The 26,523-nt window shown below is 52.1% G+C and overlaps 1 protein-coding gene across 1 annotated transcript in view; it reads right to left on the bottom strand.

The window, feature by feature from the left end:
• The window catches only part of MYO7B (myosin VIIB), a 93,247-nt gene that overhangs the window by 35,936 nt on the left and 30,788 nt on the right, over positions 1–26,523 (bottom strand). Inside the window, exons 6-15 of the mRNA XM_081242530.1 lie at positions 23,188–23,309; positions 21,893–22,035; positions 19,638–19,751; positions 17,327–17,480; positions 14,848–14,924; positions 13,645–13,764; positions 13,202–13,344; positions 8,917–9,127; positions 8,146–8,281; positions 3,624–3,787 (exon numbers count right to left, since the gene is read on the bottom strand). Of these exons, the coding sequence (XP_081098656.1) occupies positions 3,624–3,787; positions 8,146–8,281; positions 8,917–9,127; positions 13,202–13,344; positions 13,645–13,764; positions 14,848–14,924; positions 17,327–17,480; positions 19,638–19,751; positions 21,893–22,035; positions 23,188–23,309 (1,384 nt within the window). The remainder of the gene's footprint in view (positions 1–3,623; positions 3,788–8,145; positions 8,282–8,916; positions 9,128–13,201; positions 13,345–13,644; positions 13,765–14,847; positions 14,925–17,326; positions 17,481–19,637; positions 19,752–21,892; positions 22,036–23,187; positions 23,310–26,523) is intronic.

Consider the following 26,523-nt stretch of genomic DNA (forward strand, 5'->3'; position numbering starts at 1 on the left):
GGTACAGTGGGGGCTTCTGCCGAGGCTCCGCAGGTGGGCACGGCTACGTTCGTCCAGTCGCTCATTCATTCACCTAGCACAGGTTCCCCAAGTGCCTATGTGTGCAGGTGCCCAGCTAGACACTTGGGACCCAGAGCCAAGCAAGACAGGGCAAGCCTCCTGTCTAGGGGTGGGGCCCCCCAAGTGGGGCGCACAAGATGATGCACCAGGGTGAGGGGCGAATGTTAGAACTCCCAACTGTTTTACCTCACCATTCTACTTTTTCAGTTTTTGTATCGGTTTTATATGCTCTTTTTGACTGTTTTATACTGTACATTGTAAGCATTATAGTAAATGTACACAGTTTTAAAATACATGTATTAAAATGATGGATGCAACAGAAAACAAGAGCCCAAGCCCCGGGCCAAGAGTAGTGTGTGTTTTTGTGCAATGCTGGCCTTGGACAATGCTCTTTGATCAAACCTTTCCAAGGTCGAATGTTCTTGAGCAAATGTATGTACGGCAAAATTGCGTCAGTCTGGAGACACGAGTTCACTGTTTAGCGCCTCCGAAAGCAGGATGCAATCGCTGGCAGGCCTAATAACGATGGGCAGCATTTTCCTGTTGTCCTGGTTTATAAAATAATGTGCATTTCCCTCCACTGTCATTCTGTTCCCTGAAACCTGTGGGACATGCTCTGGTGTCCCCACAGGGCCAGGAGCAGGCCTCAGCTGTGACGTCCAGGCTGGCTCCGTGAATGCAGAGGGTCTGGCCCGGCTCCGCCTGGTTCCAGACCTGGGCAGTTCCTGCACAGCCTCGCGGCTCCTTGGTGCCCCCTGGGCTGGCTCTGCACGTGGCCTTGCTCTGGGCCCTGGGCGCTAAAGCCTCAGGAGTAGAGGTGGGGGTGGGGATGATGAGAGGTCAAGGGCACCTCAGTGTGGCCAGAGCTGACTGTGTGGCATGGGGTGGGGGACAGGGGGTGTCCTCTGCTGCACCCACAGTTCCTGAGCCCCTGAGCCGGCCTCATCTCCCTGCCTGGGGGTCGGGGAGCTCCTCGTCAGGTGACTCACAGGGCTTTTCTGGAACAGTCACTGTTAAGGGGTGAAGGCATGGCTGCTGGGGGTGTGCAGACCTGCACCCTGCTGGGACGTCCTAGGCCGCTCGGAGGAGCACCTGGGCTCTCTGCTGCCCACCTCCCTGGCCAGGAGCCTCAGTGCTGCTGCCGCCACACCACACACACACACACACACACACACACACACACACACACACACACCCCACATACCACACACACACACATACCACATACCACACACACCACATACCACACACACACACACACACCACATACCACACACACACACACCACATACACACACACACATACCACACACACACATACACCACATACCACAACACACACCAGATACATCACACATACACACCACACACACACATACACCACATACCACAACACACACCACATACATCACACATACACACACACACCACATACCACACACACACACACCACATACCACACACACCACATACCACACACACACATACACCACACACACACCACATACCACACACACACATACACCACACACACACATACACCACACACACACCACATACCACACACACACACACCACACACACACACACCACATACCACACACACACCACATACCACACACACCACATACCACACACACACACACCACATACCACACACACCACACACACCACACACCACACACACCACATACCACACACACACATACACCACACACACACACACACACCACACACACCACATACCACACACACCACATACCACCACACACATACACCACGTATCACACACACCACATACCACACACACACACCACACACCACATACCACACACACACACACACCACATGCCACACACACACACACACACCACATACCACACACACACACCACATACCACACACACACACACACCACATACCACACACACCACATACCACACACACACATACACCACACACACACACCACACACACACCACATACCACACACACACACACACCACACACACCACATACCACACATACACACACACCACGTACCACACACACCACATACCACACACACACACCACACACCACACACACACACCACATACCACACACACCACATATCACACACACACCACACACCACACACACACACCACACACACCACATACCACACACACACACCACACACCACACACACACACCACATACCACACACACCACATACCACACACACACCACATACCACACACACACACCACACACATACCACACACACACACACCACATACCACACACACACACATACACACACACCACATACCACATACCACACACACACACATACACACCACATACCACACACACACCACATACCACACACACACACATACACACACACACCACATACCACATACCACACACACACCACATACCCCACACACACACACACCACATACCACACACACACACCACATACCACACACACACACACACCACATACCACACACACACAACCACATACCACACACACACACACACACACTACATACCACATACCACACACACACATACACACACACCACATACCACACACACACAACCACATACCACACACACACATACACACACACACTACATACCACATACCACACACACATACACACACACACACCACATACCACATACACCACATACCACACACACACACCACACACATCACACATACAGCACACACACACCACATACCACACACACACACCACACACACACACACACCACATACCACACACACACATACACCACGTACCACACACACCACATACCACACACACACACCACACACCACACACACACACCACATACCACATACCACACACACACACACCACATACAACACACACACACACATAGACACCACACACCACACACACACCACATACTCCCCCACACGCCACACACACCACACACACCACACAGACACACACAAACCACATACCACATACCACACACACACACACATACCACATACCACATACCCCCACACACACGCCACACACACCACAGACACACACAAACCACATACCACATACCACACACAACACACATACCACATACCCCCCCACACACACGCCACACACACCACACACACACAAACCACATATCACATACCACACACCACACACACATACCACATACACCCCCACACGCCACACACACCACACACACCACACAGACACACACAAACCACATACCACATACCACACACACACCACACACACACGCACCACATACCACACACACGCACCACATACCACACACACCACACAACACACACACCACACAACACACACACAGAGGCCGATATAGAAAGAAACATGATAAGCCAAAGCAGGTGGGCCGTCTAGAGTCCACCACTCACTGGGAAGCAGGCGGAGTCCCGTTCCCCCGCCCCCGCCCCGCCCGCTGCCCCTGAAGCCCTTCTCCCCGTTTTCAGTCACCTCTGCCCCCCCGCCTGAGAATTCCCGACACGAGAAACCAGGCCCCCGGCTGGGCAGGGCCACCGAGCCCACCTTGAAGAGCTGGCTGCCCGCCTTCACCCGGACGGTGGTCCCTCGGCCCAGCTTGCGCTCCGAGGACTCCAGCCCGAATATCTCCCGCAGGAACTCGTTCTCGGAGGAGTGGACCAGGGCGAGGATGTCCTTGCTCAGCACGTCCCGATTCTTCTCCAGGAAGCCTGCAGGGAAGCAGAGTCCCCACCCAGCTCGGCCACCGCTGCTGACTCCGGCGAGGGGCGGGCGCGGTGCGACAGGAGTCCCGCAGGCCACCCCTCCAGGCCTGCTCCATCACCGGGGACCAGCGCCGGGCGCTGTCACGGTCATGGCCACATCCCGCGGCCCGCACTAGCCCCCATCCCCACTGCCGCCCCCATCCGAGCCGCCGCCGGTCCTTCCGCCTGATTACCCTGCCCGCCTCCCGCCCCTCCCTGCCTGCCTGGCCCCCCTGCCCCCAGGGACCTTCCTGAGAGGGCACATCACCCGTCACCCCTCTGTACCTTTCCTCTGCTGCCAGTGCCTGCCTTCCTCCTCCTCTCTCCCCTGGGCCTTGCACCCCACCCCAGGGAGACCTCATCTCTCCACCAGGCCCTGCATCCCACCCCAGGGGGTTTCATCTCTTCCAGGGGGGCCTGTAGCCTCCACGAGCTCTCTGGGGCCCTCTTCCCTCCCATCCCACCCAGGCCAACTCTGGTTTGTGCTTCAGACCAGCTCAAGCGTCGTCTACTCCAGGAGGCTCTCCTGTCCCATAAGTGGGGTGAGAGGCCCTCCTTGGGGCTCCCTTCCGCCCTGTCACTTGGCTCAGGGGTGGCCTGAGGACTTCCCATCTGCTCCGCCAGCCACGGCTTCCCGGGTGGACCACGGCAGGAGCGAGTCCATGACCCTCAACATCCCAGCGATCCCAGCCACCGCTGTCACTGCCACATACACCCAGGAACCCACTAGCAGCACGGCAGACGGAGTGTCCGTTCCATGTGCAGTTTAGACCTCCCCCAGGGCAGTGCCTGCAGGCTCTCATCAGGGCTCTGAATTTCTGGGGACCCTGGACAAGTATGATCGAGGCAACTGCGTGTTTACATAAAGGAGCCAAAAGAAGAAGAGAAGGAAAAGGAGAAAGTACGGAAACCTCCCCACCCCTCATAATCCCTGAAAATCTGGCAACCTGGTCACGTCCAGGCAGCTTGGAGTCTGGAGGGGAAGACCTGGGCACTCCCACCTGGAGGCCCACCCTTCCCAGCTGGCCGGTCTGTGCAGGAATGCCCACTTCAAAACGCCCCTGCGGAACCAGTGTGGGGGCAGTAGCTGCTTTGCTCTTCCTGGAAGCCCAAAACGGGGAAACGAAAGAAATTAAACACCATTTGGCTTCCTGGCTTCAAGGATGGCGTGGGGGGTGACTTGCTGATTATGAGGTCCTGAGACGTATTTCCCTCTTCATCATAAGTTTAAACTGCACCGGTCTTGGAAATGAATGTGTGCCCATAGGCATTGTGTGCACATGCGTGTGAGCATATGTGTGTGCTTGGACAGAGTAGGTTTAAGAATGAAGCATGTCTGTCACTCACTAAGGAGACCCTGAGGGCCTGGGAACCCCAGGGCCCCTCTATCAGCCCTGCTCTGGGGCCTTGGAAGGACTTTCTAGGGCCAGGGGGCCCTCCAGCCTAAGGACTGAGCCTCCAGAAATCAGGGAGGCAATGTATGGGCTGAGCTGTTTGCCCCCAAAAATCCATGTTGAAGCCCTAACCTCTAGTACCTCAGAATGTGACTATATATGGAGAGAAGGGCCTTTAAAGAGATAATTAAGATAAAATGAGGCTGTTAGAGTGGGCCCTAATCCAGTCTGACTGGTGTCGTATAAGAAGAGGAGACCAGGGACTTCCCTGGTGGCGCAGTGGTTAAGAATCCACCTGCCAATGCAGGGGACACGGGTTCAAGCCCTGGGCTGGGAAGATCCCAAATGCGGCGGAGCAACTAAGCCCGTGCGCCACACTGCTGAGCCGGTGCGCCACAACTACTGAAGACTGTGCACGGAGAGCCCATGCTCTGCAACAAGAGAAGCCACGGCAATAAGAAGCCCGCGCACCGCAACAAAGAGTAGCCCCCGCTCGCCGCAACTAGAGAAAGCCCGCTTGCAGCAACGAAGACCCAACACGGCCACAAATAAATAAATTTATAAAAAAAAAAGCAAAAGCAAACAAACAAAAAATCCCCAAAATACTATAAAGCTCATCTGTGTATCTCTGCCATTTAACAGTTAATTTAACAAAACTATAACTGAATTGTATGCACACCAAAAAAACAAAAAGAAAAACCCACACAACCTGGTGTGGGATGCAGGAAGGCCGCATCAAGGGTGGAAGAAGGAAGCCTGGTTCCCCCTCTGCCAGCAGGTGCTGTGAGAGGAGGGGACTGGACCGGGAGCTGGGGCCATGCGGCCCTCACCAAGCTGGGAGTGGTGAGAGCCTAGGCGAGGCTCCAAGGCCACCTAAGCCCCTCTCCCAACTGTGTGCCAGGAGGCTGCTTTCTGCAGGTGGGGATGGGCAGACACTTGGTGGCACCCTGTGCCTCTCCAGGCTTAGGCAAAGCCTCCCAGCCCTGGGTATTCTCAGAGTCGGGGGAGGGTCAAGGCACCTCTGGGCTCAGTCCCTCAAAAGACAGAGTAAATGGGGCTTAAGTTGTCAGCACAGCAGGGCACCAAAAGAAAAACCAGCGGGCCCATCTTTAAAGAATATGAATAAAATTTTGCACTCAGAAAGAAGCTACCTTAATCTTAGCATACATGAAAGTTTCAGGTCACTTCAAAAACTAAAACTTGGCCTTGAGTAGCTCATGGACGTTGATGCGCTCAGTGTCTTTGTATTCTGGGATTCTGGGGTCCCACTAGCTCTGGTCGCTCCCTTTCAGAAGAGCCCCAAAGCCAGGATCTGGTGGGAACTACAAAGGAGCAGCCTCACCTCCTCATTCTTCCAACAGAAATAATCCCCTGACCTCCTAACACTGCCCCTCTTCTATGTAAAAACATCAGGGGCTTCCCTGGTGGCGCAGTGGTTGAGAGTCCACCTGCCGATGCAGGGGACACGGGTTCGTGCCCCGGTCGGGAAGATCCCACATGCCGCGGAGCGGCTGGGTCCGTGAGCCATGGCCACTGAGCCTGCACGTCTGGAGCCTATGCTACGCAACAGGAGAAGCCACAACAGTGAGAGGCCCGCGTACTGCAAAAAAAACCCCAAAACATCAGCCCCTCCTGCTGCCTTGTCCCTCCACCTGAAAAGTGATTGGAGCATCCCTGACTCCGAGTTTCCATTTAAACAGATCAGAGCAGCTCCTCATTTCTCCATACGAGCCCCACAGTGACACTATGACCGTCTGCCTCGTTTTCCTGACCACAGCACTCTCTGGTCACCTTTCCCATTTTTCTAAGCACATCAGCAGGTTGACCGCCCCAGGCCTTTATTTCTCCAATCAAAACCATGCCTGACCTTATCTCAGCATATACACTTTCACTACCAAGAGAGTGAAAAGATATCCCACAGAACAGGAGAAAATATTTGCACATTCTGTATCTGTTAAGGTACTTACAATAAAAAAGAAGACAATTAGCATGTGCTCATAAGCAGCTGGAGAAATTGGAACCATCATATATTGCTGATGGGAATGTAAAATGGTGCAGCCACTTTGGAAAACAGTTTGGTGCTTACTGTCAAAGTTAAATAGGATTACCATAAGACCCAGCAATTCCTCTCCTAGGTATATACTCCCCAGAAGTGAAAACATATGTCCACATAAAAATTTGTATGTGGGGAATTCCCTGGCATCCCAGTGGTTAGGACTCTGTGCCTTCACTGCCAAGGACCTGGGTTCGAGGATCCTGCAAGATGTGGGGCGTGGCCAAAAAATAAAATTTTTTTTTAAAAAAGGAAAACTTAAAGTTTTGGACATGAGTGTTAATAGCAGCATTATTCACAATAGCCAAAAAGTGGAAACAACCGAAATATCCATCAATTGATGAAGGGATAAACAAAGTGTGGCATATTTGTACGGTGGAATATTGTAATTTAAAGAAACAAAGTACGGACACATACTACAATGTGGAAGAATCATGAAAACATTATGCCAAGTGAAAGAAGCCAGTCACAAAGGCCACATGGTGTAACGATTCCGTTTATGTGAAATGTCCAAAACAGGCAAATCCATAGAGACAGAAATCAGTGGTTGCCTAGGGCTGGGGAGAAATGAGGAATGACCGCTAATGGGAGTTTCTTTTGGGGTGATGGCAAAGTTTAAAAATTGTGGCAACGGCTGCATAATTCTGTGAATATACTAAAAACCATTGAGTTGTAGACTTCAAATGGGTGAATCCTACGGTATATGAATTCTCTCTCAATAAAACTATTACTCACAAAACAAAACACAAACAAACATGCCTGGTCCATTCCATTCCCTCTGTCCCATTGCTGGTTCTGCAAAATGACCTAGTCCCCTTGGCCTCCCTGGAGGGCTCGGGATTTAGAAGGAAGGGGCTATGGAGAGGAGCTGCACCCACCTTCTGCCTGGTAGTACACATCGCCGGCAAAGTGGGCGATGCCAAATCGGGCATCGTGGATGTTCTTGGGCCGCAGGAAGGCCTTGTTGTTGGCATGGACATTCTTCAGTTTTTGCAGCAAGGTGGTGTCTGTCCCCTGGAAGAACGGATACCCTATGAGCTGAGGTCCCAGAGTCCAGCGATGGAGAAGTCAGCTGGCACACCCCTAGGTCTCAGGGGCTCCCTCAAGGGGGCAAAACAACTGGGTTCAGAATCACTGAGGGCCTTTCTCCAGACAGCAAACGGATGCCCAGGTGGCGGCAGCTTGCTGCGGTGAGTGAGGACAGAGGCGGGAGTAGAGACTGGGTCTGCCGATCCTCACCGCCAGCTCTCCTGCTCTCCCCTTCCCTACAACTGCCCAGGGACCAGAGCTTCTCCCTCCTGTAGATCAGAGCTCTTACTGACTACCTTTGAGAATCCATCTCCCCAAGGACAGGCAGAGTCCCCCAAAGTGAGAATGAAAGTGTTTCCTTGTCTTGAACCCTCTGCAGCCCTTGACCCACAAGGCTGAACAAGCCCCCTCTTGGGGTGTGTTCTTGAATCTAAATAATGCATGCTGGGGAGTGGGAGTGAGGGTAGAGTCAGGTGCCTCCCTGCAGGGGGCAGGCCTTGAAGGAGAGGAAGGCTGGAAGGCTGGGGCTTGTCTGCTAACTCCCGGCAGAGGTTGCACCAGCCCTGGAGTTTCCCACGTGTGGGGTCCCCACCCGAGGGGCGGCGGGCCCAGGGGCGCACCTGTGGGAAGCGGCTCTCTTCGTCCAGGAGGGAGATGATGCTCAAGGGCTTGAGGGCCAGCAGGTCCAGGGTGGGCAGGTTGTTGTTGTAGTGGATGTAGTCCCAGGCGATGCACTCGGTGCGGTATTCCTCCTGCTCCATGGTGAACACATGCTGCACGAAAAGCTGCTGCAGGTGCTCGTTAGCCAGGTTGATGCAGAGCTGCTCGAAGCTGTGGGGACAGGGCCGCCCCGGGCGGGGAAGGGTTGGCTCCATCGCTACCGCAGCCGGCCACTGGCACACAGCTGCATACCCCCAAACACATGCACACGCTGACACACAGCCTCCCTCTTCTTCTACCTCCACCTCCATCACCTCCTCCACCCTACAGCAAACAGACTCAGAGAAATGAGGAGGCTTGTGTATCATCAAGCCCCTGCCTTTGGTTCCTTCTGGTCCCCTGCGGTCCTCTGCCAGGCCTGCCTATCCTGACACGGAGACAATCCCTGGGCGACCAAGTGTCCTGTAGCCACCCGAGCATCCATGGGCAAGTGGCCTTGGTATTAAGATGAGCTTCTGGCTGGGCTCCTTTGCATCACCCAGACATACTCCCTACCCCCACCCCAATCCTCCCAACCTTGGGAAAAGGGTCCACCACTTACTGCCCCTAGCTCAGGTCAGAAACCAGCCCATCATGCCTGACACCCCTCTCTCCCTCCTCCCCAGTTCCAATCAGTTGCCAAAGTCTGGTCCACGCTTCCTCCAGCACAGACCTGTTTACTTCTTTTCACCGCCACTGCTGCTACCTTAATCCAGCCCAACCTTCTTCCTCACCTGGAGCACAGTAACAGCGTCCTCATGGCTCTCCCTGCCTCCAGCCTCACCCGCCCCCCCCAATCACTCTCCACAGCCACCAGAGGGAGAAGATCTGATCCCGCTCTCCCCCTGCTTCGAATCCTAGAGGACCTGGGCGCCCATTGTTTTTGGGATCCAGACAGACAGTGACACAGTAGAAAGTCTGCCCGTCTCTGCCAGGAAGTGTCTGAGGGGCACCCTGGACTTCTCACAGTGCTGGGAAGGCACCTCGCCCCTCCTTACCTCGGAGTCTTCTTCACGCGTGTGAGCCCCCTCCCCTCCTTCCTCTGACCTGCTTGTTCTGCTCTGTTCTGACCCTCTGGGTCTCACTTAGGCATTTCTTTTTCAGGATGGGTTGCCCATTTATGCAAAGCCGCATGGTACCCGGGACTGGTTGTTCAAGGTCTGTTAACCCAAGAGAGTGAACACACTGCCTGCAGAGTGTGGACTAAGAATGCTGCCTGCCATATCAGTAAACAAAGGGTGTCACAGCCATGAGCCCTGAGGGAACTCAGGATGGAGACAAGGAATGACCACCATCTAGCAGTCATCAGACTGCAGTCACCCCCAACGGTGCAGATTGAGGAGACTCAGGATGAGAAAGTACAGGGTCCTGGCCCCAGAGAGCTGAGGTGCCTATCCAAGGAATGATTTCAGTGAGCCCTGACTCTTGCATCTTCCCATGCATAGAAAAGCGCTAAATGCCTTAACTTGGGATGTCTGATTTTCTTTTTTTCTTTTTCTTTTTTTCTTTTTTATTTTTTTTGCTTTATAACAAATTTAATCAGTTATACATATACATATGTTCCCATATCCCCTCCCTTTTGCGTCTCCCTCCCACCCTCCCTATCCCACCCCTCCTGATTTTCTTTAATTAACAATAATCTTTTGATGTTCCAACTACCTGCCCTTTGTTGCAAAACTCTTATATGCCTTGGGACCCCCCTCACCTCCTCGGAGCAGTTTTCTTAGAGTTACTTGAGATACTGTCTCCTGGGCTTCAAGTCCTAAGAACGTCCACTGAATAAAACATGACCCTCAACTTTGAGGTTGAGCACTTTTTTTCAGTCGACAAGAGCGCTCGGTGAACCCTGGTCGGGCCAGTGCCTGGGTGCTGCGAGTGACACGGCCCTGCTCCTTCACGTGGCCCCCGGACTGCAGCCCTGTCGCAAACCCGGCTCGTGGCTCCTTCACGGAGGGTCCTTGCATCAATGGCAAGATCCCCTACAACCAACTACTCATCCACCTCTACAGGGTCCCAAAGTGTGCTTGGTCTGCTCAACGGCCCCTCTCAGGGCCAGAAACCAATGATCAGAATCACTTTTTAGTTTACTTAGAGCTTGCATTGCGTTGGGCTGAGTTCTGCCAGCCCTACCCCATCCCACCTGCCTGCAGAGAGCTGGTCCTGGGAGGCTGTCACCCCCGTGTGCTTGCATTCGGAATGGCTTGTATCTTGACAATCCTGGCCAAGTTGTTAGGGAAACCACTGACCGAAACCGCCTGCCCTGGCCAGGCCCGATAGTAACCACTTGAGTGAGTTATCTTACAACAGGAGGTCCTGGTAAGGAACGTGGAACTAACAAGCTACCACCAACCACAAGAATTCGGGAAAGGTCAAAAGAGAGAGGAGACACCAGTCCATATGTCCTACCAACCTCCCAGAATCCTTCTCTCTGGAATCCATCTCGGCTGAGCGATGTGCGCGCCACCAGGAAGGACCCTGAGTCAGAGTGATTGGCCAGAGACAACCCGGAAACTAACCCCATCACCATAAAACCCAAGACTGCGAGCCACGTGGCAGACCAGTTCTCCTGGGTTCCCTTACCCTCCTGTTCTCCACCCGGGCACCTCTTCCCAATAAAGTCTCTTGCTTTGTCAGCACGTGTGTCTCCTTGGACAATTCATTTCTGAGTGTTAGACAAGGGCCCACTCTTGGGCCCTAGAAGCGGTTCCCCTTCCTGCAACAAAGGGACCTTCTCACACTTCAGCTGGAGATAGGGCCTCAGGCAGGGGCATGCCAAGGTCAGGACAGCCCCTTGGCTCCTCTGATAGTGCCCAGAGGCCTCCACTTGGAACCAAAACCAAGCAGGACCCTGAGGGACCCTCCTGGGTACAAAAGCCCCTCTGTGTCCCCCGTTTCTTGTTTGTGGAGAAAGGCTTTAGTCTCCTAGGCCATCCCTGAGTGCCAAAGAGCAGACTCAAGCAGTTACTAATTAGGGAAGTGAGGAAGTGCAGTCAAGAAACAATAATGCAGTGATAAAACAGAGTCCTAATTCTTCCTCAAGGGGTACACATAACAATCTGATGCATCTCTTTGAGTTCTTCTACAGAAACTAAGACCCCTGCCCAGGTGGAGGATGGTGACTACACACTGACCACAAGCACGTAGACCCCAGACTGGTTGGAACCAGAAGGTTGATGATTAAGCTACCTGAAACATCACCCCATTACCTCACCACCAACCAATCAGAAGAAAGTCCACAAGCTGTACGCTGTGACCCTCACCCCTAAAGTTGCCTTTAAAAAACTTTCCCTGAAAGTCATCAAGGAGTTTGTGTTTTGAGCATGAGCTGCCCGTTCTCCTTGCCTGACCCTGCAATGAACGCCGTGTTTTCCTTCACTATAGCCCAGTGTCAGTAGATTGGCTTTGCTGCACATTGGGAGAGCAGACCTGAATTCAGTTCGGTAACAGAACCAACTCTAGGCTCCATCCAGCCCATCCCTTTAAATGAACCAGGCTCACCTGGGTAAGCTAGGTCACGCATGTGGGACGCTTCCTGCTTGCTTGTCCCTAGTCCTCATTTCCTCGTCCTCCGGCCCCCAGATAACGCCCCAGAGCAACACCTGTCCTCATCTGGCCCCACTGCCTGGCTCCCCTCCCCACCCCTCTCTACCCCCACCCCCAGCCTTCATCACAGTCTCAGCTGGGAATTACTTTTCTGAACTGCCTCTTGCCTCCAGGTCTTCAGCCTCCAGACTGAGACACTGGATCAGAAGTGTCCCGCCTCACCTTACCCCTGCCAAACTGAAGAGTCAGTGATGGGCCACAAACCCCATTACCTAGTATGATATCCCACCTAGATGCAGTTGCATCAGTGTTGCTGATTTCCATTTTCACCCTAACCACATGTGACGATTCACTCCAGTTCTTGAGGAGAGTGGATGGCTCAAGAGGGGTGATGAATGCTGAGGTGCTTTTAGCATGACTCTCAGGGATGCTTTTAGTTATGTGGCCTTTTCTAGACATGTTGTGGATGCCAGGGGATGCACACGAACCACCTCACGGAGGAAAGCCATAGTCTTGCTGAGGGACTCACCCTGGTTTCTGTGAGTGGAGGTGAGAGGTCCTGCTCCTAGCCCAGAGGGGGAGGAATGGCTACCCTCCAGCTGGCTCAGAGAAGAGCTAAGCTTATCTTCCATTTTCCAAAAGCAGATGCACTGATCTCCATACCTATTTTTCTGGAAATTTTCAAAACCAAATATGTCCAGAAGGCCGATGGTCCTTCGCACGTTTTTGGGGTCCTGGGCAGGTGGGGTGAAAATTGCGGCGTTGATTTTCTTGAGAATCCACAGGAAGAGGCGCCCATAGATGCCCTGCGGAGATATGGGGTAGAGCCCACAGGCTTTGATGTACAAGAGGAAGGCTGCCCCTTTCCAGTTCACCTGGAAAGGCTGCAGGCACACTGGATCTCATGGACCTACTCAAGGAGATCATCCCTACTTTAAGGTAAGAAACCCCGCTGGAGAGACTAGGCAGCCCATGGTCACCAGGCAGGTGACCGGCAGAGCTGGGACTTGCCCAGCTATCTCTGCCCTTTCCTGCTGTCCACCCACAAGGCAAGGAGCCATGCTCAACAGATTGACATGCGGGCCCCTTTTCCCACAGCTCTGCACCTTGACGAAGGCATCCCTCCGGTCTGCAGCCTGGGCGATGTTCAGGGGCCTGGTGACAAACTCCCCACGGATGATGATGGAGTGCTTGATCAGACAGTCTCGGAGTGCCTGGTCCTTCACCTGGAAGGCAGGTGGGGGCTGGCATCACAGCTGACTGAGCAGGGCCTGGCGCCAACACCTTGTCTCATGACCAAATACCCTATGCTCAAGGCCTGAGGGTAGGAGATGCCTGTGACTAGGGCCAGAGTCAGGATGCTGGGCAGGGCCTGGTCCAGGGTCCGTCTGAGCACTGGGGTATCAGTGTTGGGGAAGGATGCACAAGCTGGGTGGGCCCCAAGCATGCTGGCTGCTTGGTTGACCAGTCCTATGCTGGTCTCCTGGTGCTGGGTCCGCCATTGGGTGGACCCTGGGAAACAATGGGAAGGAAGGGCTCTGAGGCCTGGCCATTGACATCTGGATACGTCCCCAACTGACGTCACTCCTGCCTGGAGGCTGAAGACCCAAGGGAGCAAGACGAATCTGGATGGAGTCCCTCCCACCATGTGGGGAAGACTGAACCAGCAAAAACCGAAGGTTTCTGAGAGCCCTGACCACATGAAGAACATTAGCAGCAAAACATGCCCACCTAATGTGATTGCTTTATTCCCCTCCCCTTCTGATTCTATTAATTTCCCACTGGACCTGCCAGCGGGGTGTGATGTGGAGGACATTACAATGCCCCATCGCTCATCCTCCTAGTCAACGCTCTATTTGGTCTCCTTAATAACGTAGGGTGAATGGTCTGAGCACATTCCACCGGCCCATAATAGCACAACTCATGGAGAAGCCCCGGGGACCAGGACACGGGGCAGGGACCTTTTGATGTAAGGACATCAGATTGTGTGAGTGGGGAGAGCCTGTGGTCTGGGTGGGGTGGAAAGTTGAGTAAAGGCCACAGAAGAGCAGGAGGGTCAGGGAAAAGGGAAGAAACACACGTTCAAGCCAAACTGATCATTTCCAGGACTCGGTTAATGGTTAGCTCCACGGCCCCACCCTGATTCCCACCCCCAGGGCCTGCAACGCTCCACCAGGGAGCTCGGGGGTGAGCGGAGAGCCTGGGAGAGGGGTAGGAGGAAGGAACTAGAGCCTGGGAAGGGCTGTCAGCCCAGACCCCCCGGGGCTCCTCACGAAAATGGAAGCTGGCGGACATAACAGCCCAGTCACCTCCAGTAACTTCATCACGGTGGGAAAGGCGGGCGTCTCCATCACGTCAGAGGAGTCCAGGTTCTCGAAGACCGCAGCTGCGGAGAGAAGCAATGACCCTGAGAGGCAAATTGGCCTGACGTGATGGGACAAGGCCGCAGGAAGCAGCCCCAGATCCACACTTAGAGACAACCGCCCCCAGGAGGGAAGCACTGCCCTCCCAGACCCCCTCTGAGAGCCGAGGCCTCCCTGGGGACCTATCAACACCTTAGCTGTAACTACTGTTAACAGGGTATGTCCCCCTCTGCTGAGATCGGGACCCTGACTCAAAGGGGAGTTTGAAGTTATTGGAGGGAGAAGGTGCTTGTGGGGCAGGTGGGGTCTACTGAGGGAGAAAATCAGCCATCAGTCCCCTTCCATCCACTCTGCTGTCCATAGAAACCTAGGCGTGTTCATTCGTTTGGTTAAACGAGCACAGAGCTGAGCGGGGGAGTGGCTGGAAGCCGGACCCAGCTCTGTTGCACGTCTCCTGACCCACCTCCTAGTTCAAGTCCCTCCCCTTTGAGTCCCTCCACCCTAGGGCTGCTGAGCTGGGGGGAGGAAGGAATGCTGTTTCTGTATTTTCTTTTCTTTTTTAAACTTTAAAAATTGTAAAATAAAGCATACAGATTTTTTAAATGCACAAAATCCAAGGGCATGTTATAACGGATAATTATTAAGTCAACATTGTGTAACGACCACTGAAGCCAAAACCCAGAGCCTCGCTAACACCCGGAGCCTCCTACATCCTTTCCTGCTCGGACCAGTTCCTCCACAAGAGGCAGTATTCTCCTGACCTCCATGGAAACCAGTTCCCTATTTTCTCTTTATCTTTTTACTACCTACATATGAATCCCTAAACAGCATTTTACCTGTTTACCTGTGTGTCATCTAACTACCTGCGTTCCTTTGTAGCATTTAATTTTACCTGTTTTTAAATTTTGTGTGTGATCTATAATTGTCTGTACTCTTTCACTTGGCTTCATTTCTTCAATATCACATTTGATTCTCTTCCATGTCCTGAAGCCCCCTGCTTGTCAGCACCCACGTCTGGTTCATTACATGGTCACCTAGCAACAACTTGCCTGGAGTAGATTTCCTCATATTCTGTGAGACAGTGGTTAAGTTCATGTTTTCTATATGAATACCCAATCGCTCTAGAACGGTTTATTGAAAAGTCCATCTTTTCCTCACTGCTCTATGAATTGGTGTCTTTCATTAGATCTAAAGCCAGCCATAATCTCTTCAAATGTTGTGTATGCCCCATCCTTCTCTTTTCCTTTAGAACTCGAATTAAATGTATACTACATCTTCTCACTGTATCTTCTAGGTCTCCTACTCTCTCTTTTATATTTTCCATCTTTTTATCTCTCCATGCTGTACACACAGTTTCTTCTGACATTTCCTCCTTTTTCACATTATAAAACTGGCCGTTAGGGACTTTCCTGGTGGTGCAGTGGTTAAGAATCTGCCTGCCAATGCAGGGGACACAGGTTCGAGCCCTGGCCCGGGAAGATCCCACATGCTGTGGAGCAACTAAGCCCGTGTGCCACAACTACTGAGCCCACGTGCCACAACTACTGAAACCTGCATGCCTAGAGCCTGTGCCCTGCAACAAGAGAAGCCACCGCAGTGAGAAGCCCGCACACCACAATGAAGGCCCAATGCAGCCATAAATAAATAGTTTAAAATATATATATTAAAAAAACTGGCTGTTAAACTATCCATTGAGTTCATCTTGGGTTTTTTTTACTTTAGAATTTCTATGTGGTTCCTTTTAAAATCTGTAATGTCACTTTTTTTTATAGTTTCCAGTTCCCTGTCTAAATTTTCAAGCTTGGTTTTTTCTTTTCTTGAACAAAGCAAGCATAGCTGCTTCGTGGTCTGTGCTCAGTAATTCCAATCTCTGAAATCTATGTGGCTCTGTTTCTATTGTCTATTACGTCTGCTGATTCTTGCTCATGGTATCTCATTTCCTTGTTCTTGTTTATTTTTGGAGGCATGCTGGATGTTGTGTTTGAAACTGTTTAAAGGAATAATTTGTGATCTAGGTTGATGCTATTTTCTTCCATAGAGGATTGTCAGCAACTCTGTCAGTCAGGCACTTGGAGGCACTAACAAGCCAGGACACCTTAATCCCCAGACCAACTGGATGCTTACAAACTGGTTTGTAAGTTCACACGTGGCTTTGCTTACTCTGGTTCACCCTTTGGGTTCCCAGCCAAAAGTGGGGGGTGATTGATCAGAATCTTCACCTTTGGAGGGCCCTAAGCTTTGGCATCTTCCCCCTAACCCCACAAGGCCTCCAAAATCATAGCTAAAATTTTCAATGTACTTTCCCAAGATGCTGTGACTTTGGTGGGTCCTTTGGGTGAGGACCCGCAGGGATTTTTTCCTCCTCTGTCCCAGTCCCCCCATTCTTCCTCCCCAGGGGGTGTACTCTGGGTGGAAACAGCATTACCCATGAACTCCACATTCCCCAGGTGGAGAATGGCGGCCAGCAGCTTGCTGAGGTCCCAGTTCTCAGAGTCGGAAAACAGGAGGATCTTCATGGCTGAGCGGAGGTGGGCATAGTCCTTGGCGTCATTGAGCCCCTCACAGGAGGTACAGTTCCCCTGCAAGATCGGGCCCATCAGGTTTCTGGGGCCACCCCACACCCTACCTCCTCCACTGTAGTGCAAGCAAGGCACGGATGCATCAGGGATTCAGCCCAAGGGCCCTGGTAAGTGATACTGCACTGGCTCCGGGTGGATCCCAAGGGGCCACCTGGAGGCCCAAGCTCAAAAAATACACAGAAGGGCTTCCCTGGTGGCACAGTGGTTAAGAATCCACCTGCTAATGCAGGGGGACACGGGTTTGCGCCCTGGTCGGGGAAGATCCCACGTGCCGCAGAGCAGCTAAGCCCGTGTGCCACAACTACTGAGCCCACGTGCCACAGCTACTGAAGCCCGCGCACCTAGAGCCCATGCTCTGCAACAAGAGAAGCCACCAAAATGAGAAGCCCGCGCACCGCAATGAAGAGTAGCCCCCGCTCGCTGCAGCTAGAGAAAGCCCGCACACAGCAACAAAGACCCAAATTAGCCAAAAATAAATAAATAAACAAGTACATAAATATTTTTAAAAAAGAAAAAGAAAATACACAGAGGCGGAACAGTGGTGATACAGACGCAGCGTGCTATGGTAGCTTGACAGCTGTGTGGCCACGGCCAAGTCATTCGGCTTCTCTGAGCCTCTATTTGTCAGCCATCCATGGTAACGCCTGCCTTACCCTCTGGGGGGGGAGTTGCGGGAACATCACGGGCTCATTCCTTTAACAAACACTTTCCAAGGCTCACTGTATGCCAGCCCCTGGGCTATTTGTTGGGAATTCAGAAATGGAGAGACCAGGCCCTGCCCTGGGTGCTGTTGCATCCATGAGGGGAAGCACAAAGCAGATGGCGGGGTCATAGGCTGTTACAGGCGCTGAGACCAAAGGGGGCTGGGCCGGCCTCCTGGGAGCTGGGGAAAGGCTTCCTGGAGGAGGCATCTGAGCGGTCCCACAGGCTGAGCTTCATAGCAGCACAGGGGAGAAACGGCCAGAACTGGGCAGTGAGGTGGGAGGCACGGGTGGAAGCTGCAAGGAGCCTGGCGTTGCCGTTGAGGGGGAGAGGTTGGTGGATGGTGGGTTCTGGAAGGACTTGGAAACCTTGCCAAGGAGCCACAAGGAGCCCCTGAAGAGTTGTAATGAGAGACCTGGTCTGTCAGACGTGCTCTGTGGGAGGTCTCGGGCTGGATGACAGATTGGGGTCAAGTCTGGAGTTGGGGGGCACCCAGGAGGAAGCCAGCACCATGGTCTAGGCAAGAGATATGAAGGCCTCCAGACAGAGACCCAGGAGAGAGGGCTTAGGCAGGACACAGGGTCAAGACGTGGGTTTCATTCATTCCCTCGGCAGCAAGGTGAGCCTGATGGCTGCTTGTGCTACACTGTTCGTGCATGGGGACGCAGCGAGCAGGGCCCCTGCTCTCCTGGAGCTCAAGTTCTAGCGGCCCCTACGAGGATGGTGAGTGGAATGAAACGAGGGTTTCAGAGCCTTCTCTCCACAGGGACCAAAGGAAGATGAGGCTTGTGGGGCGGGACCAGGGGTTCAGCAGGAAACAAGGAAGCACGCAGACAAGGGTAAGCCTCTGATGGCCGTAAAGTGGAGCCAAACACAGGAAGGGTGGAGTGGAGGATGTTAAAGGGGAGTCCTCAGTCCCTGCCCAGGGGCCCGACCACCGTTTGGGCTTTTATGAGGCTGTAAACCAAGGGTTGAGCAGGAGCAGGCCCTTCTTCCTTCTTCCTCATTGTTATTGAGAGGCGAGGAGGGGACAGGCGTGGAGGGGAGAGGCGGGGAGGGGAGGGGAGAGGAGGGGCAGGGAGAGGAGGGAAGGGTAGGAAGGGGAGGGGAGCAGGGGAAGGGAGAGGCGGGGAGGGGAGAGGAGGGGCAGGGAGAGGAGGGAAGGGTAGGAAGGGGAGGGGAGAGGCGGGGAGGGGGGAGGAGGGGCAGGGAGAGGAGGGAAGGGGTAGGAAGGGGAGCGGGGAGGGGAAGGAAGAGGCCGGGAGGGAAAGGAAGGTCGAACCGAAACCTGCACCAGGTCTCCTCCTCTTCCCAGCGCCCCAGGCCACAGGGTGGGGGTGGGGCTGCTGAGGCGTGGGGAAGCTGCAGGACTGGAAGGGGCGGGGAGAGGCGGCGCGGGGCGGGGGCAGGCGAGAAGGGGCGGGGCGAGGAGGGCAGCGGCAGCGCGGGCCTCACCGTGGTCAGGTAGTGGTAGTCAGAGGGCGTGCCCAGGCACAGCAGGTCCTTCTCCTCTGCGCTCATCCCCATGAGCATGCAGTAGAAGATGTGGTAGTTCCGCTCCTCCGGGGCCTAGACGGGACGGAGTTCCAGGGAGCGCGTAAGCATCTCCCCTGAGGCTGCGGGGCCTCAGCGCTGTCTCCTGCCCCCACCCCTGTCCCAGCGTCCTTCCTCAGCAGGTAGGGCCCCGGCACTGACTTGAGGGATGGCCGTGCCTGGTCGCTGTCCTCCTCCAAGGCCAGCTCATCCTGACTGTTCTGCGCGGAAAGGCCACCTTGCCCTTGGAACTCGTCCCTCCCCGGGGCTTCCCTGCATCCTGACCGCTCCTCGCAGCCCGGAGTCACAGGTGAGGCAGTGAGTCCAGATTCAGACCCGGGCCCTCTGACTCAGAACCCCGGACTCTTTACAGTCTACGGTGAAGCCGTCCTATTCACCTTGTGACCCCCAGGACCTGACATCCACAGGTTTACCTAGCTGGGCCTCTGCATTTTTAAATATTATTTTTTAATTTTTTTTTTTTTGCGGTACGCGGGCCTCTCACTGTTGTGGCCTCTCCCGCTGCGGAGCACAGGCTCCGGACGCGCAGGCTCAGCGGCCATGGCTCACGGGCCCAGCCGCTCCGCGGCATGTGGGATCTTCCCGGACCGGGGCACGAACCCGCGTCCCCTGCATCGGCAGGCGGACTCTCAACCACTGCGCCACCAGGGAAGCCCTAAACATTATTTTTAAACTTTATTTCGCATCCCCGTTGTGAAATTCAAACAATTCCAAGTATAGAGTGTTAAAGGGTGAGTTTCTTTCTGCCCCAGCTTGACTCCTCAGATGACCTCCTCAGAACAGTTTGATGGTCTGTGTTCCTTTCTAGACATCACTAATGTATTTACTTAGAGTATATCTATAAAAAGTTTATTTTTATTTTTTAGGCAAGAACATACTTATTGTTCTTCAGCTTCCTCTTTTTTTCATCTAAACGGGTCTCTTAGCCGTCTGTCTACACGGACACAGACACACCTCCTCATCCTTTTAACTTGCCCAGCATTCCACAGTGTAGATATGCCAAAATATTTTAATCTTATGGACAGGACTGTCTCTGATCTGCTTTAGAAGTCTCCTGTCCATTCTGGGGTACCTCTTTGAGGAACAAATTCTCTGAATTCACCAACCACTGTGCGAAGAATTATAAGCTTCTGGAAAGGGCAGACTTTGGAGTCGGAGAGACTACCTTCTACTAGTTCTGTGACCCTGGGTTAGTTACTTAACTTACCTGGACTCAGTTTCTTCATCTATACAATGGGGAGAAAGAGACCCGTCTCTCATGGTTGTTGTGAAGGTCTAATGAGATAATGCAGGGGAAACACCTGGCACCAGGTGGGGGTCACTAAAGGTGAGCTTCCTTCTTCAGCTTGCCCAGCTGTCTGTCTGTCCTAACACACAGCGCCAGTCCCTTTGGTGGCATATCCCTAATCTGAAACATCGTGTGTGTGTGGTACATGTGTGCTCATGTACACACGTGTTAGGGGTTATACCATGATATGAGAGAGCAGCCTACCCCCAACGAAGCTGTGTTAACTCAGCCGATGTGGCTGCCACACTTTGGGTTCCTTGTTACCCAGGACTGTCTACTTGATTTGTGGGGCACAGTGCAAAATGAAAGGATGGGGCTTCTTGCTAAAGAGTTATTAAGAATTTCAAGATGGCAACAACAGAGCATCAAACCAAGACCGGGCCCCTGTGAGTACGAGGCCCTGTGTTGATGACACAGACCACATGCCACCTCATTTCCTGCAGGTGGTCTTTTAGACGATGTCATCTAGGTCCTCCTGCCAGGGGCCCCAACACACCTGAAGATACATCCACCCCCAGACAGGGACTGGCCTGGCCTCAGAATTAATTCTAGTAGAGGTGAAGAGTAGTAAGCACCAAAGGATGAAGACAACTATATAGATGGAAAATTCAAGAGAGAAAATCCTTGAATAAATAATTTCCTTGAATATTGGGGAAGGACCATCATTATCCAGTTCTAAGGGTCCTTGGCCCATCTCGGACCAGGGTTCAATGACAGCAAGCTAAGGCCTATGGGGGTCTGGGGCGGAGGAAAGGAGGGGTGAGAGTGATGGAAGGGACCCCTCTTGGAAGCCTCCCCAATCCCCTGACTCCCATCCTGGGGTGGGGGGAGATTCCCCCAGGACCAGTGCATCAGGTGGAGGCCTTACCTGCCGGCAGACCCGGGATTTCTCCAGGAGAAATTGCTCAATGCACGCCCCCTCAATCACCCCACTGGGGTTGAAGTAGATGTCGATGTACTTCCCAAAGCGGCTTGAGTTGTCGTTTCGGATCGTCTTGGCATTTCCGAAGGCTGAGGGCCGACGGATGATGCCCATGATGGGAGCAGAGAAGAGAAAATTTACTTTTACTGGGGTCCTCTGGGAAGGCTTCTCAGAGGAGGTGGCCAAGCCCAGACTCGAAGGATGGGTAGGATTACAGCGGACAGTAGTGGCAGCCAAGGGTTTGCTAAGAGGAAGGCAAAATGCAGCTAAAGGTTCGGAGGTCAGAAAGCATGGGGTGTGCTTCCAGGGAGGGAAATTCGGCTGGGCCATAGGATACAGGAGGAAAGCAGTGGAAGATGGATGGAGCCGTTAGCAGGCGGAGCCCAGTAGCGCAGAGCCTTGAATGCCAAGCTAAGAAGTTTGGAATTAGTCCCACAGGTGACGGGGGAAGCAGGAAACCTTCTGAGGGAATGTGGAGGCAGATTTACATTTTAGAAAGATTGCTCAGGCTGTAGGGTGGAGGCTGGGTTAGAGAGGGCAAGCTCGCAGAGTGGCAAGAGCTGACATGGGTCAGGGCGCAGATAAGGAGCTTAGACCAGATGGCATTTGGGCTGCAGCACGATCCAAGGTGCATTCTTAGAGCTGTTTCTGCAAGGTTTTATGATGTGACTGTATTAAGTAAGATCCTTTGCACACACATCCTCATCTGCACACATAATTGAAAAAAATAAAGGATCAGGCTACTCTTATTAGCAGAATGCATTTGGGATCCTTCCTTGTATCAATAATTCATTCCCAGCATTTCCCAAATTGATTTCATCTTGGAGCCCTTTTTATTTTTTTATTTTATTTTTTAGTTTTTGGCTGCATTGCGTGACATGTAGGATCTTAGTTCCCTGACCAGGGATCGAACCCACATCCCCTGCAGTACGAGCACAGAGTCCTAACCACTGGACCGCCAGGGAAGTCCCTTGGAGCCCTTTTTAAAAGGAATACTTGTTAAGGTTCCACGGAAATTCCACCTGTGAAAGCTCACCAGATCATCGGTCTTTCTTCTCTGTGCTTCCCGGAAGCCCCCATGCTACCATCCACCCCATCCTTGCCTTTCGTGTCCTGAGGAATCCTGAGAAGTCGCTAAAAGAGTATGGCTTATCCTCCCCTTCCCCACAGGCAGCCCCTGGCAGGAAGGTGCCAGCCCACAGGTCCTGGAAAGGAGGCTGGTCCCGTGGGTGACTGCATACCTTCCAGGATGGGGTTGGCCTCCAGGACCTGCTGCTCAATCCACGAATGCTGGCTGCTGATGGTGGCCAGGAACTGCAGGATGAGCTTGGTGGTCTCTGTTTTCCCTGCTCCAGACTCGCCACTGCAAAGAGGGCATGCAGGAACATCAGTCAATAGAACAACTAGTTTTCAACACCTGTCGGGCCGGTCTGAACAAGGATGCTCTCTCCCTGTGCAGAAATCCCACTGCGTTCTCCCTGATGTCCCCTGCCTACTTTGTGTTAGTTTATTAGTGTGTTCATCTTTCCTGCTCGACTATGCAGGTATGGTGGTATGTTCTCTCTGTGAGCAGTGAGGTCATGCTGGCCAGAGGGGGAGCTGCATCAGCCTTTCGGGAAAGCAGTCTGGCATAGGTATCAAAACCCTTCAGAATTATTCCTCCATTAGTCTAAGGAAAGACTCCTAAAATCAGAAAAAGCCTTCTCCACAAAGCTTCCTGCTCATTAAAGCATTATTTATTTATCATTGCAATTGTGGAACATGGGAAGCAACAAAAATGGGGGAAATTAGTTATGGTCCATCCAGTCAGAGAACATTGTGCAGCCACTTAATCCAGGTCTGCACAGAGCCTGCAGTCACATGAGCAATGCTTACTAGTTAAGTGAAGTGGTAAATGTAGGTAGTATTCAGTAAAATTTTAACCAAGTGGATAGAGGAAGCTTTTTCTTCCAAAAATGTCTAGTAATATTTTTGCTGAGAGTATTTTTCTGAAATTTTCTAAAATTTTCATAGTGAATATATATATTAATTTCATAATGGTAAAATATGAAAACCAGTTTTTTTCATATTTTAGGGCAGTGCAGTGGCCAAGATGGTGCTAGAGAAGGACCTTGAGGACCCTTAGCTTGCCTCCTGCCACGAGCCCCCCCAAATTACAACTATTTATTTGTTTAAAAGATTTATTCATTATTTATTTATTTTATTTTTGGCTGTGTCGAGTCTTAGCCGCAGCACACAGTATCTTCATTGAGGCATGCGGGATCTTTCTTTGAGGCTCGTAGGCTTCTCTCCAGTTGTGGTGAGCAGATTTTCTCTCTCTAGTTGTGGTGCTTGAGCTCCAGGGCACGTGGGCTCTGTAGTTTGTGGCACGCAGGCTCTCTAGTTGAGGCGCGTGAGCTCAGTAGTTGTGGTGTGCGGGATTAGTTGCTCTGCGGCATGTGGGATCTTAGTTCCCTGACCAGGGATTGAACTCACGTCCCCTGCATTGTAAGGCGGATTCTTTACCACTGGACCACCAGGGAAGTCCCCCCAAATTACAACTATTTACAGAGAAATTATTGATGACAAAAACTGGAAGACTAGAGGAAAAGAAATTCTTTAACTAAATACATAAAGAAGGAATCACAGCACAGGGAACTCGACTCAATATTCTGTGATAACCTACATGAGAAAAAAATCTGAAAAAGAATGAATATATGTGTATGTATAACTAAATCACTTTGCTGTACACCTGAAACGAACACAACATTGTAAATCAACTCTACTCTAATAAAATTAAAAAGACAAAAACCCGAAAGCAGCAACAACAACCAAACAAAACAAACAAAAAATATTTGCTTAATTGTCTCGGGACTAAATGTTAAATGGCATTATGTTTAAAGAATAAAATACATTTAGTTCACAGTTAAATTATATCAACTCAAAAACAAAAAAACAACCAATCCAACAACAACAAAGAAGGAACAACAATGAGATGGTAGGAGGGGCAGAGATGCAGTATAGTCAAGACCCATACCCCTGGGTGGGTGACCCATGAGTGGAAGAATAATTACAATTATAGAGGTTCTCCCCGAGGAGCGAGCCCCGCACTGGGCTCCTGAACCAGGAAGACAAACCCTCACATTGTTTGCCTTTGAAGGCCCGTGGGACCTACTTTAAGAAGAGCCAGAGAGCTGTGGGAGATAGAGATTCCACTCCTAAAGGGCGCACACAAAACCTCACACTGCTTTCCTGGGGCAGAAGCAGTGATTTGAAAGGAGGCTGGGTCAGACCTGCTGATCTTGGAGAGTCTCCTGAAGGCAAGGGGCAACTGCAGCTCCCCCTGAGGACACGGACACTGGTGGCAGCCATCTGGGGAGCTTGTTGACCAAGTGGACACTGGGGCTGGTGGGTGCCATTGTGGAACCCTCCCTCTAGCTCATTAGTGCCAAGACCTCAACAGCCTGTTGCTGCCAGTGCTGGGACATCTCAGGCCAAGCAACTGCTAGGGGGGGACACAGCCCCACCCACCAGCAGGAGGCTGCTTTAAGACCCCCCAGACAGCTGCCCTAGGACCTGGCTCTGTCCACCAGAGGACTTGGAACCCAGCCTCACCCACCAGTGAGCCGGCACTAGCCTCAGGGACCCCTGGGACCAGCCCACACCCACCAACAGGCCAAAGCCTGGAAATCCCTGGGCCCTGCCTACCAGCAGGTTGACACCAGCTCTGAGACACCTTGGGAACCCAGTTCTGTCCACAGTGAGCCGGCAATAGCCCCAGGACACCCTGAGATCCAGCCCCACTCACCAACAGGCCGAAGCCAGGTTTGGGACATCCCAGACCCTGCAGATAGCCATGTCAGGAACTGGCCCCACCCATCAGCTAGATACACTAGAAGGAACAGCAGTAGATCAGATGATACAGAGACATGGATCAGCAAGCTGGAAGACAGAGTAGTGGAAATCACTGATGCTCAACAGGAAAAAGAATGAAAAGAAATGAGGGCAGTTTAATCTGGGACAACATCAAGCATATTAACGTTCACATTACAAGGGTCCCAGAAGGAGAAGAGAGAGAGAAAGGGGCAGAAAACATATTTGAAGGCATAATAGCTGAAAATTTCCCTAACCTGGGAAAGGAAACAGACATCCAGGTCCAAGAAGCACTGAGAGACCCAAGCAGGATCAACCAGTGAGGACCACACCAAGACACATTGTAATTAAAATGATAATGGAATGAGAAAATATTAAAAGTAGCAAGGGGAAAGCAACAAGTAACATGCAAGGGAACTCCCATAAGGCTATCAGCTGACTTTTCAGCAGAAACTCTTCAGGCCAGAGGGGGTGGCACAATATATTTGAAGTGATGAAAGGGAAAACATACAACCAAAAATACTCTACCTAGCAAGGCTCTCATTCAGATTTGATGGAGAGATCAAAAGCTTTATAGACAAGCAAAAGCTAAAGGAATTCTGCACCACCAAACCAGCTTTACAACAAATGTTAAAGGGAGTTCTCTAAGCAAAAAAGAAAAGGCCACTACTAGAAACATGAAAATTATGACAGGAAAAAAGCTCATAGGTAAAGGTAAATATACA

This window comes from Mesoplodon bidens (assembly GCF_964165515.1).
Source record: "Mesoplodon bidens genome assembly, chromosome: 8".
Taxonomy (NCBI): Eukaryota; Metazoa; Chordata; class Mammalia; order Artiodactyla; family Ziphiidae; genus Mesoplodon; species Mesoplodon bidens.